Raw genomic sequence first — 26,989 nt, 5'->3', positions numbered from 1 at the left:
GCTGCGGCTAAAAGGTCAATCCCACCACCCATCACACGCGATTCACTGTTTATAGTCAAAGATACACTTTCTGTGTTTTACCCAGCGGCGAAGCAGGTACACGCAAACACGAGGACGTGCCAGTAAAGTCACGGCGTCCTTGAAATGGCAGAGTGAATCTGTTGGGGTGCCTTGCGTTTGTATCCCAAACCCTGCAGAGACACGCGGAGCGTTCAGCTTGACAACAAATATGAAGTCGATGAAAAATTCATGTTATTCAAGCGCCGTTTCAAAGCAAATTTATGCCGGTGCATTTCTTTGAGCACAGCCAGTTCACCTGATTTATAGGGAAAATAACACTCCCTCCTTTGTCTATCGAGTCCTACAGGTATTTTTAAAACATCCGTATTTCAGACTCCTGTCTTGACTGGAAAACAGCAAACGTGAAAAGAGCCTTGGTTGAGCAATGAGCAGCGACGTCTCTCTCCAGAAGCCAACGTCTCTGCTGCTCTGGATTACCCGCCCAAGGGTGTCAGACCCTTTTGCTAAAATTATGGAGAAGAACAGCGTTAGCTCTCTCACCCTGGAGAAGAACCCGCCATGACACCAACCAATGGCTGCGTTTGTCCTCCGTGACCCCAGCGCTCCCACCAATACCTGCGTACCTGCTAATGTGGGTGTCAGGCAGGTGTGATGGAGGCAGCTGCACCCATCACACCTGCCTGTCACTGTCAGATTGGCTTCTAGATCCGTTACGTCCTCGCACCTCATCACTGAGGCAAATATCCACCAGTGCCTGGCAGTCGTCCGCTGCCTCTACCAGTCAAACCAGTGCTAGTGTTGCCTACCAACATGGAGGTCGCTGGTTCAGTTCGCCGTGTTGCCTCCGGGTTGATACAACCAGCTGCTAAGACAGCCGTGGCTGCGCTAGCGCCTCCTCTGGTTGGTTGAGGTGCCTGTTCCCAGATCAGCTGATTCAACCGCTTCTCAGGTATCTGTGGTGCTCATGCTTGACTGACGTGTCCGGAGGCGGCTCAGAGAGGAAGCCAGTAGGGGTTCCCAGGCCAGCGTGGAGACAGAATCCCTCCACCTGGTCCTGGTGTTTATTTCCATCCCAGATTATTAACCTGAGTCACTTTCATCTCTGGTTTGGTGAGAATTTCGGCCGCCCCCGGTTGTGCTTGTCATCAAGCTCCTGGTCTTTGTTGTGTCTTGTATGAATTCTGCAGAACAAATTAATTTGCTTTCTCTAATGCGGTGAAGGAAGTGCTCTGAAAAAAAGAGATCATTCCCGCGTGACATCACGTATGGCTCATGCTGTTCTCTGCAGGAGGAACATTGTGTGCAACATACTGGAAACAGTGAATTACATGAACCTCCCCTACACGTTGTTGCTTCACAAATAGAACATGTTTAGCAGCGCATGGCTCTGGTGGAGTCCAGTGCGGGGAAAACAAGGCTTTTATTATGCGTCTCTCTTCTACGCCAGACGAACTCATCCACCTTAAATACTTTTTCCTAATGACATTTTGGTTCTGATTAAACTGTGAATACGGATTCTTATCTCACTGGACGGAGCTGTTGAGCAAGATTTTTTACTAAAATGGCAGAAAATATCCGAAAATATACAATAAAACTGAGGATTATTGTATACACATAGAAACGTTCCACAGGACGATGAACGTTGACTAATTCTAGTTCCAACCTACTTTTGGTTCCATGGTCAGACCAGGGGCCCACCGGGGGTCCCTCATGCTCCATCCAATCATGACTTTGTACCTCTGCACCAGGTGACGCTGCAGGCACCATGTTTCCACGTTGTCGTCGTCTCACGAACACCTGGAAGGAATTTCATCACGTCCACTGGGACTCCAGGATGACCCGAAATTATCTTTGGGGTTAAAGGTCAAGGTGATGGGCACACAATTGATTCTTCGTGGGAGTGGAAACCTCCCTCTTGGGTGTCATTGGGACGAGAGCGCCAGCATCTACGGACTCTTGAGGATCAAGGAAATGCTCACACAGCGAAAAAAAGAAATTAATTCCATTTTCCCACAATTTGAAAAGTCTGAATAAAATTGAGCAGAGAACAAGCTGAACAAATGATAAAATATTGAAATTATGTTGAATATTCTTTGACAAAACCTTAAAAAAAAAAAAAAGGGACATACCGCGAAAAATATCTCGCTGCTTGGCGGGAAGCTAAACTTGCCTCCAATCTCGACGGTGGAGGTTCTGTTCAGGTTCTACAGTACTAGTGTTGTAGAACCTGAACAGAACCAGGAGCAGCAGGCATTGATGATCTACGGTGCGTTCACACGGCTCGTTAGACACATTCACCAGAGACGCTTGCTTCTTATTTGAATTTTATTCCTAGTATAACAGACATACAATGGTGCTGTGAGACCAAATTCATAGTAACTGAAGAGGCTTCGCCTGGAAATCCAACAGAAGAGAACATAATACTGAACCAATGAGACCCCACCCAGAACAATGTATTTACACCAAATCAAATACTGATACAGCCCCCCCCCCCCCCCCCCCCCACCCACACAACCCCCTGAGTGCTGCAGCAACTCCTCTGTTACAGCTGGAGGTTGTGTATCTTTCAAAAAAACAAAAAAGAATACTGGTTTGGCCTCATTTTCCTTCATGTACTCCAGTTCCCGCTCTCGTAGGGTCAAACAGGCTCTGGGAAAATTCCAATCAATAAACACCTTTTATAGTGCTGATGCAGTAAATATTGTCGTGCTGGTTACACAGAATCGATCATGTTTCCAGTCGTCTGTGGCAAAAGTGACTCAAAAGTGCAACAGTGGAGCTTGTTGGAGGAGTGATGTTTGAGAGGCAGACCTCCAGCAGATGTTTGGCAGCGCACCGACCTGGAAGCAGCGACCACTTCCAGTATTGATCCGAGGAACAATCTCAGCTTGTTGGATCAGATCATTGCACCTCTCCACCCGTGTCCGTGACAAAAACTTTGCTACGTCCCAGTATTGACACCCGGGTGAGTCAGAACCTACAGCTGCAACCACTGCAGAAGTCCAGCAACATGCCTCTGATTCCTAGATTTTTATGAAAAAAAAAAAAAAATCCAACAGAGTGAAATTTTTATACATCTACACGAGCTAAAGAATATTCTCAATCTTGCTGAACACAAAAAAGTAAAGACGAAAACAGACGAGAAGACAAGTTGCCTTCTCTCCACTGCATCAGGAGCGGAGACCCACTGAGACGAGCCACCCGCTATTTAGCTTAGCGCAATGAATGGAAGCGGATGGGAAGTGTTAGCATACATCCGTCTGTAGTCGTCAAATTGATCAGGTTCAGGATGTTGGAGTGCCCAGCAGGAATCCTCCTCACCCTCTCCTACAGGGTCAGACAGAAGTCGTAGAAACAGTCGCTCTTCTAGTCGTCAACAACCGTTTGGGTTTGTTGGCTGAAAGCACAGCGAGGCGTTCAGGTTCACCACACCCAGCACTTTCATCAGGACAGTAGTTCTGATTCATATATGATGTTCACAACCTGAGTGGTATTAATTATCAATTTAATGAACAAACAGCTTTGACGACTCTTGACTGGAGTATGCTAACATTTCCCATCTGCTACCATTCATTGTGCTAAGCTAACTAGCACGGGTCTTTCTAATGCAGCACACAGGACAAAAGGGTCTCTTTCTTCTTGTCTGGTTCTGGGGAAGATGGAAAATACACGAGTCCCCCCCCCCCCCAAAAAAAGTTGGCATGTTCCTTTAAAGTATGACCTCTACACTGGCTACAGTCTGTAGGTGATAACTTATTACTCTTTTTGAAACGCAAAAACACGCTACCGCTAGAAGAAATAAAAGTGAAGTTAGCAACTGCACCAATTGAATCCTGGTGGAAAAAAACAAAATACAGAGGCAATCAAACCTGAACATCTGCAGTCTGAGGCCGTCTGCTGTCGCTCTGCTTCCCCAAGAACCTGCAGCTCCACACTTCTCGGATGAAATACAAAACAAGAAAAGCTAAAGAAATGAAGGGTTTCATTCCAAAACAATTTCCATACAAACTGATGTTTAGTATCTCCAAAATTATACAATAATGTGTGTGTAAAAAAAAAAAGAAAAAAAAAGAAGTTATTTTCTGGAACAAAAACAAACAAAAAAAGGCTCAGGATACTGAATATATTACAAAAACACTGCTCATTAGTGAGTTACAATCATACTTGCAATTATCAATTCATCAGAACATTTCTTCAATGACAAATATCTCATTCTGGAATGAAACTCTTCAAATATACAATAGATACTGTCTGACTCACACTGACGACCATAGAAAATGAAACACCTACGACACACTGTAGCATAGTAGCCGTCTGAGCCCCTTGCATTGACCCCTACCCCCATGTCACACTATTATTAAATAAGGCACACATTTACACATACAGATAAAATTTGGCTAGTAATCATTTCTTTATTTACAACCAATAGCCACAAAGGTGATAATAATTATAACTGTAGTCCAGTCTGTTCTAGGTTCTTTCCCTCAGATGGTAGCCGTCTCGTCCTCATTGGGTCCAAAATATTAGAGATCTCAGGTGAAGTTAAACCCGGTAGATTTGCAGAGCACCAATCTTATATAAACATTCTCGATGAACTTAAATGGACTCAGTTGGGTCGCGGCGCTCACTCTCGCTGGGACCAGAACAGAAGAGAAAAAGACAGGATAGCTGCTTTACCGAAGTGTTAACTTTCCTCCCAACGCAAACCGAATCTAGTCTATCGTCTATTTTTTTTTTTTTTTTATTTTTGCCAACTGACATTTATGAGTGATGATGTAGTGCGTGATTTCACATCCCTAAGATACTTCCTAGGGGGTTGGGGGTTCGGGGCGGGGGAGGTCGTTTAATATGCCCAAAGATGAAAGAGTATAGTAAGGCAATGACATAACTACTTTCAGGGGAATTTGCTGACTTTTCACCACAGGTTACATATACTGCATATGTATATGTATACATATACGGTGTGGATATAAACACACATATATATACACACACATGCATAATATAAACACATTCGAGGGTGGGCGGGCGGGTACTGGTTACCAACACTACATCTGAAAAGATTAAGCAAAAGCATGAATCGAAGCATTGCAGGAGCCTCCGGCTTGTGAGTCTTCAAGATGATTGATGTGTAAAGTTTTTCCAACATCAACGAGTCCAAAAACTATGTTGCATCGTAAATCCACACTGAGGACACTGGCAGCCTAATAGTAGGAAGTGGTGTCCCGTCACCCGAGTCAGCGGTTCTATAAGCTGGGAGCTGAGCAATACCAATATGGTACAAAGATATTCCTTGGACAAAAAGAAACAGAAAGAAAAAACAAGTTTGGTTGAGGCTTTCGTCCACAGTGACGATGGCTGCCACACGCTTGGTTCAGGTGAAGGTCTGCAACCCCAAACCCACTGCATTTCTTCAAAGGGAAGTTCATTAAGAAGACATAACGAGGGAGACGCCCTCTCTAGTCCAGAAGTCTACCTCCTCAGTAGTTAAACTTCCCCTGTTGGTTGACGGGGGACGTGGCAGGTATGAACAGGGGTTTAGGAGGGACATCTGGTTTGAGGGAGGAAGCCCGACGGACAATGGCACCCCTGTGCGGTAACTCCTGCTGCTCTCCATTGTAGCTTTGCTGGCGTGTCAAGTACCCATTAGGGATGAGGGGGTAGTGAACCTCACAGGCACTGCCGGTAGAGTTCATGCGTGCCAGGAGAGGAGGGGGCTGGTGCGGTCCCCCGTTCCGCTGGCTGAAGCTATGGTGGCGGGGGATCATTCCACCTCCTCCGCCTCCGTTTGGCATCTTTGAGGCTGCAGTAATAAGCGAGTGCCTCTGGGAGGAGTGCCTCCTCTCTAGGGTGGACTGGTGGTGTGGCGGGATATCAGGAGGAACATCCATGCGTCGGGTAAGGCTGTCTCGGGGTAAAGTCGACGAGCTGTAGTAGGGAGCTGATTCTGTCTCAGGGATCTGAGGTTGGACGCGGTTGGCAAAGGCTAGCTGGCCTCCACCGCCACTGGCCATCAGACCTGATGGGCTTATCAACTGGGCATTCTTGCTGCTGCTTGCCTCGTGGATGTGCTTCAGGAGCTCATCCAGTGAGGTCACCTCCATCACCTTCTGAGAGTAACCAGGATATGGCTGCTGAGATAAGACCCGCTCAACATTGTGGATTTTGCGTTCCTCCGGATGGAGGTGACTTCCAACAAGTGCCTGCCCATTGGAGAGGCCATGTGCGTAGGGAAAGACTTGCTGGGGCAGCAGGGCTGAGCTGGGCCTGGAGCCAGTGTGAGACTTTGGCTCTTTGGCATTGTTGCAGTTCTGGTTTTTCTCCCACTGGTTCTTGAAGGCTTTCATGCTCTTGATTGGCAGTTCTGGAGTAGAGTCTGGTGTTGGCAGACCAGACAGCTCAGAGGAATGATGGAGGTGGTGATGGTGGGGGTGGACCAGGTCTCCCATGGTCATTCCATGATGGCCGTTTCTCCTTGATGGGTGATGCTCCTTGCCGTTGGCAAAGAAAGAGTTGTAGATCTTTGGAGAGGACACCTCCAACTTGTCATCCTTACTTTGGCTGTCCAGGAGGCCGTTGAGCTTGGCCAGGCTGCGGAGGGACAGAGCATGTGGTATCTGGGCCTCAGGATCTTTAGCCAGCTTCTTGGTCTTGTGGCCTGCATGGTTACAGTAGCAGGACACCAGGAAGCCCGAGAGGAAGGCGCCAAGGACAAAGGCTACCAAAACACATGCGATGAGGAGAGTATAATGGACACTGTGATTGGTCTTCTCCAGTTCTGGGGGCCGCCTGACACCTTCAAAACAGGGACAGATTGAGAAAAGGTACACAAGTTTTTCAGACTGAGCCAGAAGAAATGGAAGACACATTTTCAAGAGCTAATATAGGTCAAGTAGCAGCAAGGAGAGACAGGTTGTGTTTACAGGGCTTCACTATGTGGGAAACAGCATGGGAGAGGTGTCTGAGCTTAGCTCCTGGCTTTCTTTCCTTCCAATGTTAATAGATCAATAAAGACTCTCTTTTAAAGGACGTGTCCTTTCCCCTCAGACTGGCAGGGGCCAAGTCAGCGAGAAATCAACTTTGAAATGAGTTGGAGCTTTAAATATTGATGGGAGCACAGCAGCAGGAACCTGATGTCATTTTCACAGACTTTGCTTTCCAATGCAAGGATCAGGGGCGAGAGCACCTGCTAAGATGAACGAGCCAAAAATAACAGATCTATGTGGTACCTTTGCCAACACTGCCTCAAATGAGGCTGTCAGAGCCTTTGAAAATGAAGTGAAGGGGACGGCCTGTGCAACAGTACACCAAAAACACAAGGTTATTTAGCTGAAGTAAATCTACCATGTAAATGTCCTTGGGTGATGTGACCCTAGCACTGTGTTTGCCTAATGGCGTGAAAGACAGAGATGCTAAGAGGAGTGAAACCTGCCACCTCTCATCATCAGAGCTCATTTGCAAGAGGCTGCTGCCATCTGTGGTGTCAGGCCCTTCTTTCCACCCTTAATGACAGTTTGTGTGAAACTGATTAGTTTGCGGAGGGGGCGCTGAGCAGCACGGGGGGGGGGGGGGTGCAGACGTTCCAAAACAAGCTAAATTCAACAGCTAATGAAAGCTTCACTGAGGAATGAAAATGGAAAATGATGATGTCTAAATCAGGCTTAATGATAATGAGTTTATAAGATGTTCAGAATGATTATGAGGATGATGATTGGTAGATAAGTATAAGGCAGACCAGTTCAATAATTAAGTGTGCATTAGAGTGGATTTTCATCTTTTCTCTAAAATATGTAACCCAGACTTGACAGTATGAAGGCCCTCGGCTCCAGAAAATTAATCTTGTGAAGAAATTCATTTACGGATATTAGTAGCATCTATAGCGGGTAGACACCCAGAACCCTTGTTGGGTCAGCTTTAAAGCTTTGCTTATAGACACCCAGAACCTTTGTTGCTAGAATTGGAGAGTCATTCTGGAAGCACTTGACGTGCAGCGATCGTGTATAAGTCAAAACTGTCCTACCACCAAAATGCGCGATGTGGGACAGCCCACTCCCGTCACCGAAGAGAAGTCCTTCAAATTTGTTTGTCATGTTTGCAGCAAGCAGATTCATTGGTTAAAAATGAAGCACTAACATTGCTCGATATGGTCGACAGGTTGGGACGTACGTTAAGAAGCAGCTCTGCGAGACATGTGGCATCTGTTTGGCAAAGCGCAACGCCCTCCGTCGGTAACTCAAATGTTCAGCTCAAAACTGGAGACAAGGTGGGCCGGCTCAAAGAGTCACAGAGTCAAGATTCAGATCATCTTGAAGCGGATTGATTCAAGAACCCGCATCAATTTGGGAGGGAAAGATGTTAAAACGGTAGAAAACCTGATCAAAGATTTGCTAAAGAGAAATCAAGAGACTAAGTGGAATCTATACACTGTCAGGCGTCTGAAGCAATGGTAACAACACCAGTCGTGATACAGAGAGACAACTCGCATGCCTCATGTTTTTATGAAGCTTTAATCTGTCAGAAATCTCATCGCAAACGAAGGAGGAGATGGTAAAATTAGAATCAAACAATGTTTACCTCCCTTGTCCTGACAGATCTTTATGTACAGTTTCTGGCCACCCAGTTTTTAAAGGCTTATTATTTAGGTCATGAAGTTGCTCTGCTCATTTCTTCATTATCTGGATGTAGACGTTTGAGTGGGTGTGCTTGTAGAGGCTTATTACCTTATTATCATGAATCACTACATTCATTTTGAAGGAGTTCTTTGCCACCGGTCTCCAAACAAGAGACAGAAATACAGTGGTGCGCTCTAATCCTTCTGGAAATTGAGCTTTAAATGGAACTTCCAATTAACAACTCACTATTTTTTGCCATTTACTCTTGTGATTGATCGACTTATGACCACATTAAAAAGTCATAAATCATAATTGCAATCAGAGTTGGGAAGGCAATTAAAAGTGATGCTGAAGTGACTCAGTTAATACGTCTTCTTTTAATTTTGGACAAGTTTTAGGTCTCATTACACACGCCGCCAATCAGCTCAGCAGCAGCTTCACGGTTCCAACTAATTGATCAGTTTTCTGGCAGCCACGATGTTTCAGCTTTTGTCAGGCAGCTCTCATCTCAGTGTGGTTTCTGCCTCCTGTCATATCTGGTACTTGTGAATCACTCGCTCCCTCTGGACCGCGACACCCCCTTCGAGGGGTTCCTCCTGGTTTAGGCGTATGAGTCAAGTGGCACGACGGGAGGGTGACACGGGCAGCTGAGGCAAACAAGTCCAGAACCTTACGTACGGCCTGCCACAACATGTTTCATGAGCAGGCGGGATGACTCAATCACTGAGTATGTGGGACATATGGTGCCACCGGTCACAGTGAAATGAATACTCTGAGAATTAGATCTGCAGCATAGCAAGTAGCTCTGTGGCGTGCAGAAGATGTCGTCCAACACGGCTTTAAGAGCACCTGGAAACTCGGATTTACATGGACACCAACATTTCAGCCTTAAACAACCATTAGCATTCCTCACAGAAAATGCAATATAAATGTGACGCTGTGAGCTGCAGAAATAAAATCAGTCAGTGGAGCTTTGGGTGAGCGCAGTCTACATTTGGAGGTTTGATTATAGGGGGAATCAGTCGCTCAAGTAGAGATCATAACTGACAATTTCCCTTCGATGTTTGGATAGAGCTGGTGTTCCTCTCTAGCGTTATATTTCTGTGTCAACTCAACATTGGTCTTAATATAGAGACGCCCAAGTCTGCCAGAGAGTAAACAGAGAGCTGGGTGGTGTGAGGCGAGGGAGGGAAGGTGAGAGAGGGATGGTGACAGCCAGGGGGAAAAACCGAGAGGGAGATGAAGGGGTGAAATTCAACCTTGGTAGCAAACTGGCAAAAAAGATGGGAGTGAATGTGAGAGGACTCAAAAGAGTCGAGAGAAAGATGGAGAAGCAAACAAACGCAAGAAACAGATTTAAAGGAAGAGGATGAGGGGGAGGGGGAGGGTGGGAGACAGACAGAAACGTGACGGGGTGAGTGACAGACCGTCACTCGGCTGGGTTTTGAAGCCTGGTGCTCTGTGGCAGCGGAGAACAACCCTCACACTCCTCCACAGTGCCGTAGGAAGGAAGCTCTCTATGATTGCATCCATATTGTCAAAAATAGATAGCGTGGCTGGTTATGTAAACAGGCAGGTTTTATACGGCGTAGCCGGTGCTGCGTCGCACTAATTGGCGGTGGGTTTTGCATAAGCATACACGTGAATCACTTTTTGTGGCTGCAGGTGATGAATCTGCGAACAAATGACTGGAGAACTTCTCTTAGGCTTTTAAACATCTGCATCGTCAGTTGACTTCATTAACAATAATCTCTTCTATGCCACCAATTACTCTTCATCTACCTGCTTGGCTGGGAAAGAATTCTTTTGCAGCTCTTGCAGGACATGAAAGCACAAAAACTCAATAAAAGTGGAATATGAAATATTGCCAGGAAAGGATCCGACTTCCAAGTTCAGATATGAAACAATTTCGACTTTCTCTTCTCCTCATAACTTTTTCCTTCTATCGGGTTTTTCTCTGCGGCGTGTTGAAATGCGCTGTAACATGAGGAACAAGTTGTGTTCTATTTTCAAGCATCAAGTAATGGCATTCCAAAATAGCACTAATTAGTTTCTGCTTCTGCAAGCTTACAAGTGCATGTAATTGTTCTCTTAAGCCAACAAGACAAAATGGCCCCAGGCTTTGTTTCATAGGGGAACGCTATTCACCCGCTCCCCCTCCACTTTAATGCTGAATATTTATTTCTTCTGCTGTAAAAATCAGAATTTAACTCTTGAGAGACAGCCTGGGAACAAATGTGTTACCCTTGTGAAGAGCTTTGCACCGCCACTTTAGTGATGTGTTGCTTTTAATACCTGACGTCTGTGCTCTGACAGCCATGGTTAGTAAACACAGCGTGATCGTATGTGTCACACACACACACACACACACACACACACACACGCACACACACACACACACACACACACACACACTCTGCATGTACATGCCGCACGTGTGCAGCGTTCTGGCTGCTGACTGAGTGAATTCAATCATGTACTCTTGTTATTAGGAATTTGCATAATATTCCACCTCGGTGCTCAGCCAATTGGATGCAGTTAAATATATGCGCAGGAGCGAAGGTGATATGGTGAAACAGATCCCTTCCAGTTGAAAAGTAGTGGTAATGAGCACTGCCTCTCATTCCAGGTGCATTGATGCATACAGAGCATAGATTTCATTACGGTTTTGATTGAATGCTGGTAAATTAAGCATGCGGTGGCATCTGGCAATCTATACCACTGTTTCTATGAGGTTCTTCAATATTTGCCGCTGAGCTCTGAAGGGGAAGAAGCAGGAGACGTTCACAGGGAGTTAAAGGGTCTGTTCACTTGAGTTACAATCACTTCTCATGCAGATAGACAGCTTTCATGTCTCTAGAATGTCTGCTGCTGCTCCAACAAATATGGAGGTGGTGCTTGTCTTGTTTGTTTGTGCAGATTCCGGTAAAGCACCGGGAAAATAAAATCACATGTGAAAAACTCTCAAGTGTGGAGCCTCGGAGTGGCTGTGGAGAGAGAAATATATATATATATATATATATATATATATATATATATATATATATATATATATATATATATATATATATATATATATATATATATATATATATATATATATATATATATATATATATATATATATATGTAGAGTTAAGACACAAAGTTGGCCCCACTCTTTGATTAATTGGCAGCCAAGATGTAACTGGTCCCCTTGATTTAATTCATTCCTGGCCAGGAGACAGAGCTTCTTCACAATTTAAAAATTAGTGACCACATGCTATAACTTATTCTCCTGATAAGATTCATTTGTGGTCAAGAGCTGTAACTTGTTCCAATGCTTTCATGAAAAAGTAGCCACCAATTAATCAAAGTGTGGGAACAACTTATGTCTTACAGTGGAAACATTTGTCCTCTCTCCCTCCAATGAAAGCTGTTTTTGGAAAGAAAGGCTTCTCTTTTCGTCTCAACACAAACAAAATTCCATTTGCCTTGATTACACCGAGGCAGAGGCAAGCTCTCGGGACAGAAATGAAACTATCTGCATGGCTACACACCATTAGAGAGAATACGTGTGTTGTAGTTTGTGTGAGCCGGCCCTTTAAAACGGCTTCTGCTGAGCTTGTCAGGACCAGTAAACCAGGCAGAGCACATGCATCGTGCACTTGCATTAGAAACTCAAAAACAAGAGCTGTTGACTCGCCATCCAGTGACTAGTAAAGCAAAATGGTTCCAATGCAAACTTCCAGGAGTTGCAGTGATGAGTTACATTTGGGAAGGAAAGGCAGCACTGGAAGAATCTTGGCTTTACCTCACAACTTCAAGCAGCAGTCCCACCAAAGACAGTTAAAGTTTATAACGGTGCTGTTCTGGCTGCAAAACTGATATCTGAAGAAGACATTACAACATAATGGTAAGGAAAGTGTCACAGGCCATTTGTTGGACACTTAATCTTGAGAATGGTTCACAGGCGTAACATTTAGTGTCTCAATGATTTCGGTTTTACAGCTGCGTGCCCGTCGTTTTGTCACGTAGCGCTGTCTTTGGAGTGGACTGCCGCTTCAAGAGATGGAGAAACTGCTCACAGGCCACTCAAACACCTGCGCTCAGTTTGAAACATTGGCTGTAAAACCAGGAAAGCAGATCATAAAAGGGTCAGTGAGAGAGAATTCAACAAAGGAGGCAGGTAAAGCGAAAGGGTTAGTCCAACTGAAGAGAAGAAAGGAAAAGAAAACAGGCAGGTAGGTGGGAGAAACACCCCCCCGAGGTCACCGAGATGGGTTAAAGGGTAAGGGGTTCGGGCTGAAGGCAGGACGACTGCGTGGGTGGATTTGATCACTGTGGGCCCCGTTCATCACTGTGACGCCTCGCCATCCTGACATCATGACTCCGAGCTGAGTTTTATTAGTCACCGTGGAATAAAACACCATTACAAGTGCTGGAAAGTGAGGTATTTTGTATGCGTAATGTCTTTAAGGTGACTGGATGTTGCAAAGTGTGTTACTGCACTAGAACGTGATGTCACCAATAATGGCTGAAGTGCCAGTGACTCAGGCCGAGGGGAAAAATGGCCTTATTCCTCGTGACCTTCACCGAGCGCCATTACATCACAACTGAGGCTCCATGCTTTCAACAGCTGAGCGTGTGTGTGTGTGTGTGTGCGTGCGTGTGCGCGCGCGCGCACAATTTGGCTCGACTAAATCACAGAAATCGGCTGTCGGGTCAAACCAGTTGAACAGATTGAATGGATTTTCCGCAGTTTTATTTAACCATCATCATTAACACATTTTGGATACGTAACCGCAATCTGACCTGCGAAGATCTAAAAGTGTATTAAATATTTTAATGTTCAACTTCACATGCTGTCAGCCGTTTGAAAAAAAGTGCCATCTGCTGAAATTAAAAGTAAATCTGTGGAAAGGATGGTGAAGTGTCGGTCATTTCATTAAAGAGTAGATTTTCATGAGTGATGAGAACGTGTCTCTTTCAAAGATTTGATGACACTTGTGTTTCTCTGAGTAAAGACTGGGTTTTTTTTAACGACCATCTTCGTTTTAAAGCTCCAGTATGTGTTTATTGGCGTGGAGGAGCAGATATTGTGACAGTGGTTGGAGGGGACGTGCCATCAGAGCTCTGGCAGTGACTGGGTGATACAGCCGCTCTCTGCTGCCAGGGTCTTAAGAAGTATAAATAACTCTTTTGAAAACTATCTGGCATTGGTGACCCCTCCCCAAAGGACGCCGGCCTCTCTTCATGGAGTGGTTCAACCCGAGTTCATCCTGGACTCCCCCCCCCCGTTGTGTTTTAATGAGTTTGAAAATGCCCGCCTCACTCGGGCCCATTATCGAGCCATCTCCCTCGCCTGTCAGCTAAATTAGCTGCTAGCCTGGCTTTTTAGTCGGTTGCATGCCGTTTCATCTGAATGTGCAGGGGAGTCACGTAAAAGGTTGAATCACAATAGAGGGCAGGAGACAAATCAAAGAGGGCTTGAGCCAGAACACAGCTTTGCTACTGCAAATTTCTGTGTGTGCACATAATGGAGCGTGGGGCCTGACCACTGGCATTTTTCTAAATATCAGTAGATCAACAGGTTCCTGACCCTCCCTGGATTTTACAGTGTGATTCACCAGGGTACCTGGTTGGTTTAAAATGTGGGAGGAAGTTGGAAAGGTGTATCAGAGGCAGTGGGGATCACCTGTACCTCTCACCCTTTGCAGCTGAGCTCTGCAGCTACATCTGAAACAGCGATACCTTTGTAGAGGTCCTGGCCGTCTTTTTTGGGCAAATATAACGACGAGAGACATTTGCTCTGAACACAGTCTGTGGTGGCCAACTCGGCCACAGCTCCTGGTACCTCAGTCTCTCCTGACTGGTTGGTTTACATTTGGCTGCTATCGCTGTCCTGCTGTCGACGGGCCCACCTTGTTGGCCCAGCTGTGACACAGCTCTAGTAGTCTCTCTACAGAAGTTAGACAGAAAGAAAAGCAGATATGTACTGAGAAATGGACAGGAAGTGAGAGAGATTGTAGTCCCTCTTGGAACTGTGATTCTTTTACTTCCAAATCGGCTCCCCTTCTGCCTTATCAACCCGCCTGGCCGGCTCTTCTGATTGAACCAGCAGCGTCACAGTCTCTGGCTGAAATAGATTGCATTGCTGTTTCTATTACATCCTCTATCCCTGCCCTCCCCTTTTGTCCAAATCACGGGCTCAGGCCCCTGCTGGTTATTTATTTGTTATGGGCTTTTCTCATTTGAGCCTGAGTAGCTCATCATTGCAGCCAGAGAGTCTGTCTGTGTGAATGGAAGCCTCTTTTGCTGGCTGTGGATTTATGGACTTCTGACATGGCCCTGGAGCAACCCAGCAACAAGGAGAGGACAAACTGTTTCATGCTGCCTTGTTCTCTCTGAACCATGAAAATCAGTCGTTGCGTCTCTCTACACATGTAGGAAGATTCTAGTTTTTGTCCGTGGGCTTTTATTTTACTAGTTTACTTTGCAGAGACACTAAACATCAATCACCAGTCAGACTGTAAATGAAGATGAGTTTCATCTGCTGTCCCTGACCAGATGTTTACACGCAGTCGCACCACAGCTACAGCTCAGTCGGGTCATTAATTGGACTTCTTGACCCAGTATACAAGAACTGATCTGTTGGCAGAAGTACATCCAAGATTCATAAAGAAAGAGGACCAATTTACAAGGCTGGGCATTTGTTGTCTGTCCAGAAGTGGGTTATTTTTGCCCTAACGACTGTCACAGTGAAACTTTTTAGACTCTTTGTGGAACGCAGGCAGAACCCCTCTGTCAATTCAGGGCTGATGAACTGAATAAATCAAGCCTCGACTGCATTATCTAGCTATGTACCCCTTCAAAAGGGTCGGGTTTGTACGAGTCCAGCCGAACTCATGTGTTTACATGCATTTTAAATATTAAGAAGCTGTCATACACACCGACAGTTCCTCAACATCTCCTGTCTGTTTGACTACACCCACTCTTTATTTTACTCAGTTGAGGGTCCTTCATACATTTTGTTGCACTCATTGCCATGGTTGGATAGTTGTTGATCTTATAGTTCATTCCTGTGGAAGCTCATATCTTAATTAGTATGTTGTCAAATTAAAAGTGTGAGAAATAATTAGAGCGGAGCCTATAAAGATCAAGATGTAATTAAGTAATTAAGAGCTGGTAGGAATTTTATGGGTCATGTCATTTAATTTGGTAGTTGGATAGTGTGTTATTGTCAGTGTGTGTGTGTGTGTGTGTGTGTGTGTGTGTGTGTGTGAGTGAGGTGATGAATGTTAACCAGATCTGGTATTTCCTGGAGTAGAAATCTCGTCAAAATCTCATTTGAAAAACCACAGATTTCTAGTCCAGCATCAACAATGATCGTGCAGTTGACTGAATCTTCTAGATCATGGATGTGTGACTGGATACATCACGTGAGACATTCATGCCTGTAAAAGCTGCACAGAGGAACACCCCCCCCCCCCCCCCCCCCCCAGAAAACACTGAACGTCAACGTGTGCACGTGCTCAGTGGCCGCAGGAGAAGAGAGCAGGCACACCAGAGACTTCCACCGGCCCTCCAGCTTCCGGTTGAACTCTCTGTTCACCTGAATGGGGATGCGGTGATTTAACCCTGGGGTTCTTCTGAACTCCAGCCATTGTTGGAGCAAACGGGTCAAATCATGATTGGTAAACGAGTCTTTCTGCAGGGGTTGTGAAGCCAAGACGAACTGCTGTCCCATTTTTTTTCTCCTAATCTAAATCAATAGGAAAAAAGTCTTTTTTGGCCCCACAGTGCATCACTTGTTGGACGCCGTAGTTGTAATTACACGGTTTGGCCGTGAAATTGGTTTCAACGCCTTGCACACTTCCTGTGTCCAAGTCTGACTACACATCCATGTTCTAGAAAGGTGGTGCGTCACTGAAAAACAATGTAGTGGCTTCTTTTGTGTATGGACACTAATTTTTGTAAGCTCAGGACTTCACACACACACTGATGACTTCTGACAGTCACGTTTATGAACACAACTGCAATATAACTCGCTTAAAATGGTTCCCTGATTATTGTTTGCCCTCGATGTGCTTCAATAGCGTAGTTTGCTTCAAACTGTTTAGAGGGATGTGGTTTTTTTGTCATCATTTATTTTAAATCCTGGACTCTCACCCAGAGGAATGTGTTGGTTTTTATCCAGGTGGACTGATGAAAGAGGCCCTGGACGATGAAGGGAATGGAAGCTGATGTCTGTGTTTGCTGCGCAGCTGTGATGAACATCGTGAGTTCATATCGAGCCTGAGATGCTACCTGGCTACTGGGTTGAGGGAATATTCGTGTGTGTGTGTGTGTGTGTGTGTGTGTGTGTGTGGACAAACTAAATAAAAGATGAGGGAAAGGTGCGTGGGAGGGGGGTGTTGTGCAGACTTTGACAGGTTTCTACTTGATTTGAGGAGTTAATTAGAGCCAATGCAAGATATTTATTAAGAGCTCAAATTAAACGTCATGTTTTTTGCATCCAAAAATAATACCAGTATGGTTTTAAAAATGGTGGCGGTAGTTTTGTAGTATTTAAAAGAATATAAAAGGGGCCTTTGGGGATGTTAGGGTGTCTGTGTCTGTGTCTCGTTTGATTGAAAACCGCGGACGACGGGTGTGTTTACATGCACAGTTACCGTGGTTACAGCTCTATTAGCCAGCTTATCTGGACCGTTAGCCCCGTCTCAGTACACACGACCAGGGGAGACATGATTTATTGGTCTAAGTGCGTCGGCCTCCACCTGTCGGTGCGTCCACTTACAACTGGAACCTGTCAGCCTTTTTTAATCACACACCAAAACAAGCTAACCAGCAGTGAACCTCTCCAACGATGGAGTTCAATTCAAACGCAGTTGAACAAAAGCCGACAGCAGTTTGAAGTGAGACACTATGAAGTTTGTTTGTTTCTCGTTTTCTCAGTTTCACCTGCCAGGAGGAAGCGCACTGAGTGACCCTGTCCACGTGTCTTTGCTGATCCGATAAAGACTCATGGACCTGATTATGCCGGTGATGAGGCTAATCCTGGTTTGATCATAATGGAGATATGGCATTTACAATAAACAGACAAATCTCTTTTTCATATCCCTCTATACTTGATAAGTGCTCATAATTTGGTTTGCAATTACTGTATATTTGCACAGGCCTCTGGGTTGTTTACCACACATGCCTGCAGTTCTACAATCTGTACTGAAAATGAAACCACTTTGGCTAAACTTTGGACCTTCAGTCTATTAAACGCCAACTCTGGGTAGTTATCCACTTGATTTCAAGCAAGAAGCTGCTTTTCTGTAGCCTATTTGCAACATTTTGGGTTGGAGGTTGTCGGAAAATAAGGTCAGAAGCGACGTAGGCGGATAACAGAAGCGCTGTAGCAAACCTACAGGACGCCGTCTCGAAACCGATTCAAATTTCCTTCCCTTTTTTGGTTCTCCTTCTCAAAGAAGACGGGACTGAGAGAGCGACTGTATCAAGCAGGCAACACGTGCGATGTGAGGCAGCCCTTTCACATTCATGGTTGGTTGTTGAGCACATTGTGATAAATGGCTGAGCATAATGGGAGATCCTCTGATGTTCTCCAGGCTCTCAGACTGCGGCATCCATCATCCGCTGAGTGAAAACTAAAGCTGCGGTCCTATCGAACTCGAATCGTTCAGCAGCGCTCCGCCTTACCAGCAGGCTTTGAGTCAGTGGGACCACTAATGCGAAGCTGCCTGGGAAATTACGCGTCACGTCATTTAATCCCGACTCTAATGAAGTGAAAGGATCAAAACAATCAATTAACAATTCTTTCTGCCTTTCACTGGTTTAACTAGAGAGTTAAGTGTTAGTGAGCGAATGCAAGGAATATTTCACCCTGGATGAACAAATACCAGCATGCGCACCTCCGCAGGAGTTCTCAAACCTTCCACCGGATGACATTTATTGGCCTGGAGTCATTTTCTCATCAACTGTTTGCCTTCAATTATAATCAGAATTTCCAATGAGAAAATGTATTTTTGAAAGCAGCAGTATTGGATGAAGGAAAATGATTAGAGATGATTTGAATTTGTCACCACAGTCATTTTTTCATCAGCAGTTTGAAATGATGATTGGTTCGGTTTAGACATGCATGCTGAGAGCGGGAGGCTGTTTTACCACAGTGAAACATCAGGTTTTGTTAGTGGTCATTCTGGTTAGAGCTGGACAGTGAGGCATTAGGGGCCCAGCAGTGCAATCCCCTACAGTTCAGAGGTCACATGTCCCTCCCCCTTACCCTCCATCTCCACACTGATTGGCTCCGAGTCAGGTGACCCTTGTTCCCCCTCGAAGGGAGGGCCATCCGGACCTGTACCTCTTTCAGGGTCACCTGCCTCCTTTGGGAATGCCGCCCCATGATAGGTTGTGCTGGCGCTTGTGGGTGTGGTCTTCCCTGTGGTTGTGGCGAAGGGGGGGGGGAGGAGGAGGAGGAGGAGGGGGGGGGGGCAACAGAGTGAGTGATTAGTGAAATGTGAAACTTGAAAAATCAACTTCAGAGAAATGAGGGTGAGTCCTGAGTGGGAAGAAAACCATCACCCGTTAACATAAAGACTCCATGATGACGGAGCAGCATTCACCCGTTCACCTCACCAGTTCACTCCTGCTCAGACACATCACTACCTGGAGTTTTCCCTCTGCTGTTGCTGCAGAAATCACTGTGTTGTTGGAAAAGTACATTTTGTGACTGTCTGTAAATTTACTAAGACAGGAATCTGACATCTTTTTTTTTCAGAGGAGACAAACAGAAGTTTGCACCCAGTGAGTGAACAGGGCTCGACATTAAGGCCTTTAACTGGCTAAATGTAGGAGAAACCGACTTCCCCAAACCCGACAAGTGAAAAGTCGTGAACGAAAGAGTACAAATTCTGTGTTCGTAAGCGCCACAAAGTGCCGCAAAGATGCCTTTTTGTAGGCCAACCCAAAATTTAGGATCACCTCAAAGTCCCACAACCAAAAGCCAACGACACTGCAACAATGGATTCTGGATTATTGCAGAAAATGAACTTTTCAGCGAATAACAAATCCTGGTGTCTCATTTAGCATTAGCACAGTGACTCCTCAAAATTCCCAACTGCTGTATTTACTGATGTGCTTTGTTCTGTAGAGCTAATCTTTTCTAAACATACTAACCTCGAGTGACCATTTTTCAAGTATTTATCAGAAAACCGATTGTAAAACCCCGTTGACATTGAGAGAAGGAAACCAGACATTCAACAACGCTAACTTACAGGTTTAGGTAAAGACTCATTCCTTCATCTGCTCTTTAAGCAAATAAATGTCATTTTTGTGTCATTTCCCCTGGAAACTTCATGAAATCTGTGTCTTTGTGATCACAAGTCCCACCGACAGAAGGAACCGCTCATAGTTTTACGTCAAAAGCACCAGGAAGAAGAAACACAACAACGATACACCTCAGGAGTTAAAAACAGAACATAAATGTGTGGCGATGTAAAATTTGACTTGATGAATTATGAAGAAGGGGTATAATTGAGCAGCGTCTTCAAGGGCAACCCAAACTGTCTGAAAAAGAGACATTCGCTAGCTAGCAAGCATTAGCAGCTGTGTTATTCATGAAAACACTTCTCTGCACACTAAAAGTGGTGAGACAGTGGTGTTGGTGAATTAATGTGAATAATTGATGTTGACAAAGATTAGACGCTTTAATTTGTTTGTGGAATCTTTTTTTTTTTTTTTTTAAATCCCCCAAAAAAGAAGAAGTCCTTTTTAACCTGAAGATTGTCTCTTTTTTTCGATGAGTGAAAAGTGAAGCATAAGTTAATGTCGAGCCCTGAGTATCCTGGGTATTCAAATATGTACAAATGGCAGCAGGGGTTCTGGACACTTTAACCACAAAAGACTACAGTTTAAAGCATGAAGAATATCCGTGAACATGAGAGACAACCTTTGCTTTAAGGTTTTCAAACATGGCTGTAATACCACGGAACAGTGAACCACCTTGGTCCACTCTGCTCAGTGTTTTGGACAAAGGTACTTGTGGTCAGTTAGGTGGTGTTCTCTTCATCCCAGCTTGTTCCCACGACCTCAGCCGGGCTGCTGCACAGGAAACTACGTCACCATGACACAGCAGCAAACATGATGGAATCATTTCAAACATATGCCAAAGAACATGCAAGGCATTAGCGGCCAAACTCCATGTCTCGACTGCATGATTGGCTCTCTGTTGTCCTTGTGGTACCGTTAGCAGCATGCTACTGGCTTGGGCACCTGCTCTTATAAGTCAACCATTATGTTAGCATTCTACTCATCTCACACCCAGAAAAAAAGGGGATTGTTCACTCTCTCGCTGTGAGCCAGTTGACAGCTTTCACTCTGAATGAGGTGCCCCGTCAGTTCACCATCTGTGCCGGCCAAATTAAAACTGTCCACGGGGGGGCGTTTGGCCGTGGCTCCTCGGACAAGAGCTCCAGGACTTCATCATTGCTTTAATTTATGGTGAGAACTGTGTTATTCTGAGTGCAGGATTGTAGTGTTTGTCCTCTTTTGCTGACAGAAAGCATGCTATACAACTGAGGATCATTTGATTACCTACGCAGGGAGGCATTTGTCTGACGCCCTTCCCTCTGCTGGCTATGATTGTTTGGGTGACAAGGAAGTAGAAGAAAGAAAACGTCCCTGCCTTTGCTGCGCTTCAGAACAAGGAACGGAGCCCCGTGTGACAACAGCTTTGTTCGGCATATGGGGTGTTTTATTGTCTAGGAAAGATGATAATTGATCTTCAGTGTTGAGACTTAAAAGGCTTTTTGTGTGAATCAACAAGAAAAAAAATACTTGTGCGCGTGCTCACGCACGCACACACACACACACACACACACACACACACACACACACACACACACACACACACACACAAAAAATAACCCAACAGAGACAGAGTCTGACTGTGTGTTGAGGACTTCAAACAGTGGAGTGTAGCGTCACGGTGGTGAGAGCCCCGTAGGATTAAACAGTAGGGTTGCTCATCAGGTCCTGCTACCAACTGAGCGGTAATTCCTCCTGCAGGGAAACTTGACAGACGACTGAGGCATTGTGGGACTGCGGAGGTTCAGGCCGAAGCCTCCAGCAGACAAATTGGCCTCTGTTCTGAGGACAAGACTGAGAGAAGTGCCGGATGGATGTCTCTGCTGAGTCGTAATGGCCGACATCTTCCAGCATGATAGGCTCCGAGCTGATACTAATCATTGTGTTGGATCCACCAGCACCATTAGCTCCCTCGTGTCCCAATTTGTCCAATGACAAAGGAGGCAGTTTTTGTTTAAGTCTTCATAACTTCAAAAAATAGTTGAGGCGGGGTTGTGGAGACAAAAATTGAAGCGGGCTGTCAAACGGCTATCTGATTTAAAATGTCTAGCATTGAATGTTTGAAAATCACCCTAACTACACCTCCTCAATCTTTTCTGAGAGCTAGCTAGCTTGGCGGCATTGCTCTTTCTATTCTGGCCATGCCAGGGGCTGCACTGTGTGGCCGGTGGGGGACTAATGGGACGTGACAGGGATGATGATCCCTCTTGATACAGGGCATTAGGCAGCCAGGCTGGAATAGCTCCTGGTCCATCAAAGGAGTGATGCTTCAGACAATGGCTTCAATGTTTAAGCTGTCAGGCAGGCTGAGAGGGAGAGGCTGCCAACAGTCATTCAGCTGCCTCAATAAGAGATTCTGTGACCTCCTGAGCTGTGGAAACCATAACGTTTTGGCAGATGCCCCACTTTAGATAAAAGAACAGCGAGTGAGTGAGTGAGTGGGCCAAGGCTCAAGGTCAAAGAAGCACTACAAGAAAAGCTAGGTTTACTTTTAGATGAAGGGATAGAGATAGAGATGTGTAGGGACGTCCCCAGCACAGATCCAACTTTTATATTTACTATTTCAAGTGAAACTTAAGCCAAATTTAGACAGTTAAGTTCTCACGAATCGGTGCGCTGAGCTCCCAAAAGATCTTTTTCACCACTGTGTAACGTCTTCTTCACTCCAGAATTCAATCACAAACACTTAGCATGGGCAGCCACAGCAAATTTGTCCGAAAAGGTCCCTTTGCAAACTGTCGAGCACATCGTCCCATCTGGTCCTCGTCGTCTCCATCCAGCCGTACGCTCGTTCACGTCTGAGCGAGTCGGTTCGGCTGAACACGCCCTGCTCCACAGCCGCACGTGTTTTGTTTTTAATGATACAACTTCACTGTCAGTTTGAAATTCATGTTGCTTCCTCGGACAGCTCCGCTCAATAAGTTCATAACTTAGAAGTACTACACCAGCACATACTCATGAAGAGCAGACTGAGCAGTCCTGATCATGGAATGTGTCACATAACCTCCTCAGAGTCAGAGCTCAATTATCTGCTCACTGACTTTGGTTGGTTTAGCAACAGGATAGATTCGATTTAAAAAGAAATTGTCCATTTCAAACAAGCGGGGGATCGACAGAAACGCTACTAGCAAGTCGAGGCCGGCTCTTTCTGTGGGCGGCCGGACAGATGTGTGCCAAAGGTTGGCCAATAACCCGACCACAGAAGTTTATTTGTTTTCAGCTCAGATCAAAGTGTTGGTGGGTTACTGAACATGCGGCTGGATGAAGAAGACGTGGGGTACACCTCACCATGCACTTGAGAGATGCTCATCTCCTGCACGGAGCACTTGGCCAAACTATGAAAGGTCATGAGGAACCCCCCAAAAAACAACAACACAACTCCCTTAATTGAATGTGAGTAACAGCTGTTGATGAGCGCAAACCAGCAGCCTTTAGAGTCAGAAAACGGCACAAGCTTCCTGCTTGTATGAAGCTGCTCATGAGGCTCAGTCTGACAGATTTTCAATGATCCCCGGCGGTGGCAGTTAAATGAAAATATAGAAGTATGTCTACTGACCATACGCTGAGTCTAGTCCCATGTTCTGCTTGCGAGTGGTCGCCAAGACATCTGGGGATGAGAGGAACAGAGCAGAAGTATCCGTTAAGATTTGTGGTTTCTAGGCTACAGACTTTCAATTCTAATGGGAGATGAGAATCATTGAGTTTGTCCTGTTCTGATCACATTCCAGACACACGCAAAAGAGCTATAAACAACCCACTTTGTCTTACATATAAAAACACATCAATGAGCAAATGCTTAATTAACATGGAAAGATTGAGAACAGTATTTCCAGCGGGGATTGAGAACGGGGGCGGACAAACTACTCTTCAAGCTCCTTCAGCACCAATTGAATCGCTGCCCTTGTTGAAATAAATGCATTTTAATGCACTGTTTTAATTAGTCAGATCTGCGCTCACTTGTGCCTGCAGTCACTCCGCCATCAAGATCTGATACTAGTCAATAATACCTAACTCTGTTTGAATCACCTCGGTTTTTCTGTTTGCAGGATTGAGCAGAAACAACCTTTTAGCAAACCTGGCGATGGGTTTGAGGTAGAACTCAACATATTTTGGTTTGCGTCTGATGAGCACAGCAAGAACCCGGCGCTCACTTTCGTTTTCCTCCACTAAAAATAAATAAATGAAAAAAGAGATTTTCCATTGATTCGTGTCAAAAATCAGCTCTGCGGCCAAGAAAAGTTTATGAGATTCACAGGTTCTCTTTTTTTTCTGTGAGATCTTCCTCACGAATGAACACCACTCTGATAATATTTGAAGCGTGAACGCAATGGTCGGGGGTCCGAAGCTAACGTTAGCCTATGACCACATGACTTCGTTGTCACCTCCACTCATGCTTCTTCTTCTGAAACAAAAGCACGAGGTATTTAAGAGCACTTACTCCTGCGACAGCTCTGCTGAAGTCATCCTGATGAAATAACATGTTCGCTCAGAGAAAGACGCACATTTAGCATACTTTGGTGTCTTTCTCTTTTGTGATAAATGTTTTTGATCTCCACAGCGACTGCTCTAGTGGGGACAAAGAGGCGTTTCATGTGACAGTCTGTGTGGCGCTGGGAGGAAATCTGGCGTGTTGATGTCCTCGATGACCTCTAAAGTGTCGTTTAGTCCCTGATGAGCAGGCGCCTTGTTTGAGTCTTATGAAAGCTTCAAAATTCAAGCGTGCGGCATTAAGTGACGCATCTCATGCTATCGAACAAAACGCCTTGTCTAAAGCTTGACATTTCAGCCATTTAATGAAAAACCTGATCAAACAGCCCATCCACTTGGAGGTGTTTCTAGTTTTAGGACTCATCAACTGCTCATGTGAATCTCAGAGAGAGAGCGCCGCCTCCGTCTCACCGTGGCAGGTGTTGGGGTGCTGATGGTAGCCGTTCTCCACATCCTGCTCAAAGCCGCCCCTGAAAAGAGACAAATAAAGACACAAAACAAAGACCCCGTCAGTGAATTTGCATGAATCCGTTTCCCCTCACGTCCCATTCCTGGCAGAGCTTCCTGGCTGCGATGGGTGGATGGATGAGGACTGTTCTGAGGTCAGTGTGTCTGGAATCTGCCGATGGGACACCAGCGACGGCTGGACTTGAACTTCAGTTTGTGATTTCCTCCATTTTCAGACATCTGTGCCCCTCGCTCCCTATTCTTTGGCTGCACTGTATTTTAGAGACTACTGCTGGTGAAATGGGTACTTCAATAAATGTCCCACAGTACGATTGTTGTTGGATGTCAGTGAGAAATAGTCTGCAGGAGTGTGTGTTGATTCAAAGCGGCTGACACTAAAACCTGTCATTTCCCATTGATATTTGGGTGGAAACATTTCTGCTATACAACTCCTCACATCGCTAATGGCATGGAAAATATCTGGCCAAAAATACTATTTATTTTGAAAAGCTTTCTGCAAGAATAAGAAAAATACACTGAACCTCAAATGAACTTTGAGTGAAAGTGACATTTTCAAAAGTGTTTCTTAAACTGAATTGAAGAGAGCGGAGATGTCAGGTTTAAGGAGATAAAGCAAAGTCTGCCTTACACAAAGAACATGGTGTCTGAAAATGTATAATTCATAAATTCCATAGAGATATTCAGTCTAATCAAAATGACAACAGAGTCACTTAAGCAAATAGAGAACAAAACTTATAATCAAAAAAAGTTTCACCTGCACAATTTCTGCCATTCTTGTTTCTACAGTCCTAATCCTCCAAATTCACCTTTTGAACCCCTCCTCCAAACTAACAAAAACGCAATCTGAACATGATTGATTTTCTGCTGCTCAGATGAAAATGTGCCGTCGACTGATTCGCGATTCTTCCTCCAACAGGCGCATCACCATTCACCGTGGAGTCAACCAGAAATCACAGCTCGGCCCGATGCATCCCTTCGCCGCTCAAGTAATGAGACCGAGCCGGTGCTCGGCTGAGCGGAAGACCTTCAATCTGAGCGGAGCTTTGAATCGATGCCAGCAGCCCTCCCACACGGCGTGAAGAACCACATAAAATAGACACATATACTACAAAAGCCTGGTGTGACTCTCAAGTATGGCACAAAACACACACACACTCTATAACAAACCAATTAGTTCCTTATGTAACACAAACATCTCACACCGATTACATGCAAACCCAGACTACCAGCATCCATCTAGAATTAGCAATCAAACACACACACACACACACACACACGCACGCACACACACACACACACGCACACACACACGCACACACACACACACGCACAACCCTGATACAGTAAACTTGCAGCAAATATGTGACCTTGTAAATAAATGTTTGCTAAATGCTTCTAATGGGGGGGACACCAAAGCGACTGATCCAAGGCGCCCTGCTCAGGTGCCTGCTGGTTGTTTCCAAGCCATTCAAAATTGAGAAATGGAAAAACATTTGGATGCAAGGTGTTGCCCTGCCGCCAGTGTGGGCACCGCTGACTGTCTGAATACGTGAGCGTCACAGGAACGAATTCTGAAACCCCCGAAACAAGCTAGCTTTGATGAGGGTTTGGTTCCCTGGTCTCAAAGTCAGTGGGTTTTCGGTTGAATGTCTGCAGGCCACATTAGCTTCATACATGCTAAGGTTTTGTTCTATGGCATAAAATACATCAATACATGCTACACTTGTGAATTTCAAAGCATCGGAGTAAAAGCCTGTCTCTTAAAAGACACCAAGGTTGTGAACATTAAGCGTCGTCATGCTGAAACCAGCAGTGCAACGCTAGCTCTGCGGCGGCGGCGTTGTTCGTTCACAGCATCACGTTCGCTTTGTGCTTAATAACTGCTCGGTCCAAAAGACGCAGCTGAGAAAATGACACCTGCACTGCACTTTGCGCCAGGGCTAAAATACAGTTCATCATCTAATCCACAAACACATTGTTCAGTGTCTGTGAGGAGAGAATAGAGGTATAAATCAGAGGCAGAAGCCAGCGAACAGTGAAAGAGCATA

The 26,989-nt window shown here is 45.2% G+C and overlaps 1 protein-coding gene across 15 annotated transcripts in view; it reads right to left on the bottom strand.

Annotated features, from left to right (window-relative positions):
* Positions 1-2,532: 2,532 nt before the first annotated feature.
* The window catches only part of sema6cb (semaphorin 6Cb), a 250,140-nt gene continuing 225,683 nt past the window's right edge, over positions 2,533-26,989 (bottom strand). For 13 of the 15 annotated variants that reach the window (XM_086217684.1, XM_086217688.1, XM_086217687.1 and 10 more), the window contains 4 exons: positions 24,885-24,943; positions 23,542-23,592; positions 18,904-19,059; positions 2,533-6,817 (listed from right to left, as the gene is read on the bottom strand). In XM_086217684.1, the coding sequence (XP_086073810.1) occupies positions 5,502-6,817; positions 18,904-19,059; positions 23,542-23,592; positions 24,885-24,943 (1,582 nt within the window). In that variant the 3' untranslated portion in view covers positions 2,533-5,501. The remainder of the gene's footprint in view (positions 6,818-18,903; positions 19,060-23,541; positions 23,593-24,884; positions 24,944-26,989) is intronic. The other 2 variants (XM_086217694.1, XM_086217695.1) reach the window with 2 other exon arrangements.

The sequence above is a fragment of the Aulostomus chinensis genome, chromosome 11 (genome assembly GCF_037954235.1).
Source record: "Aulostomus chinensis isolate RoL2024-O1b breed Wild chromosome 11, RoL_Achi_v1.0, whole genome shotgun sequence".
In the NCBI taxonomy this organism is placed as follows: Eukaryota; Metazoa; Chordata; class Actinopteri; order Syngnathiformes; family Aulostomidae; genus Aulostomus; species Aulostomus chinensis.
The sequence above is the reverse complement of the archived record's forward strand: the minus strand, read 5'-3'. Positions and strand labels throughout refer to the sequence as shown.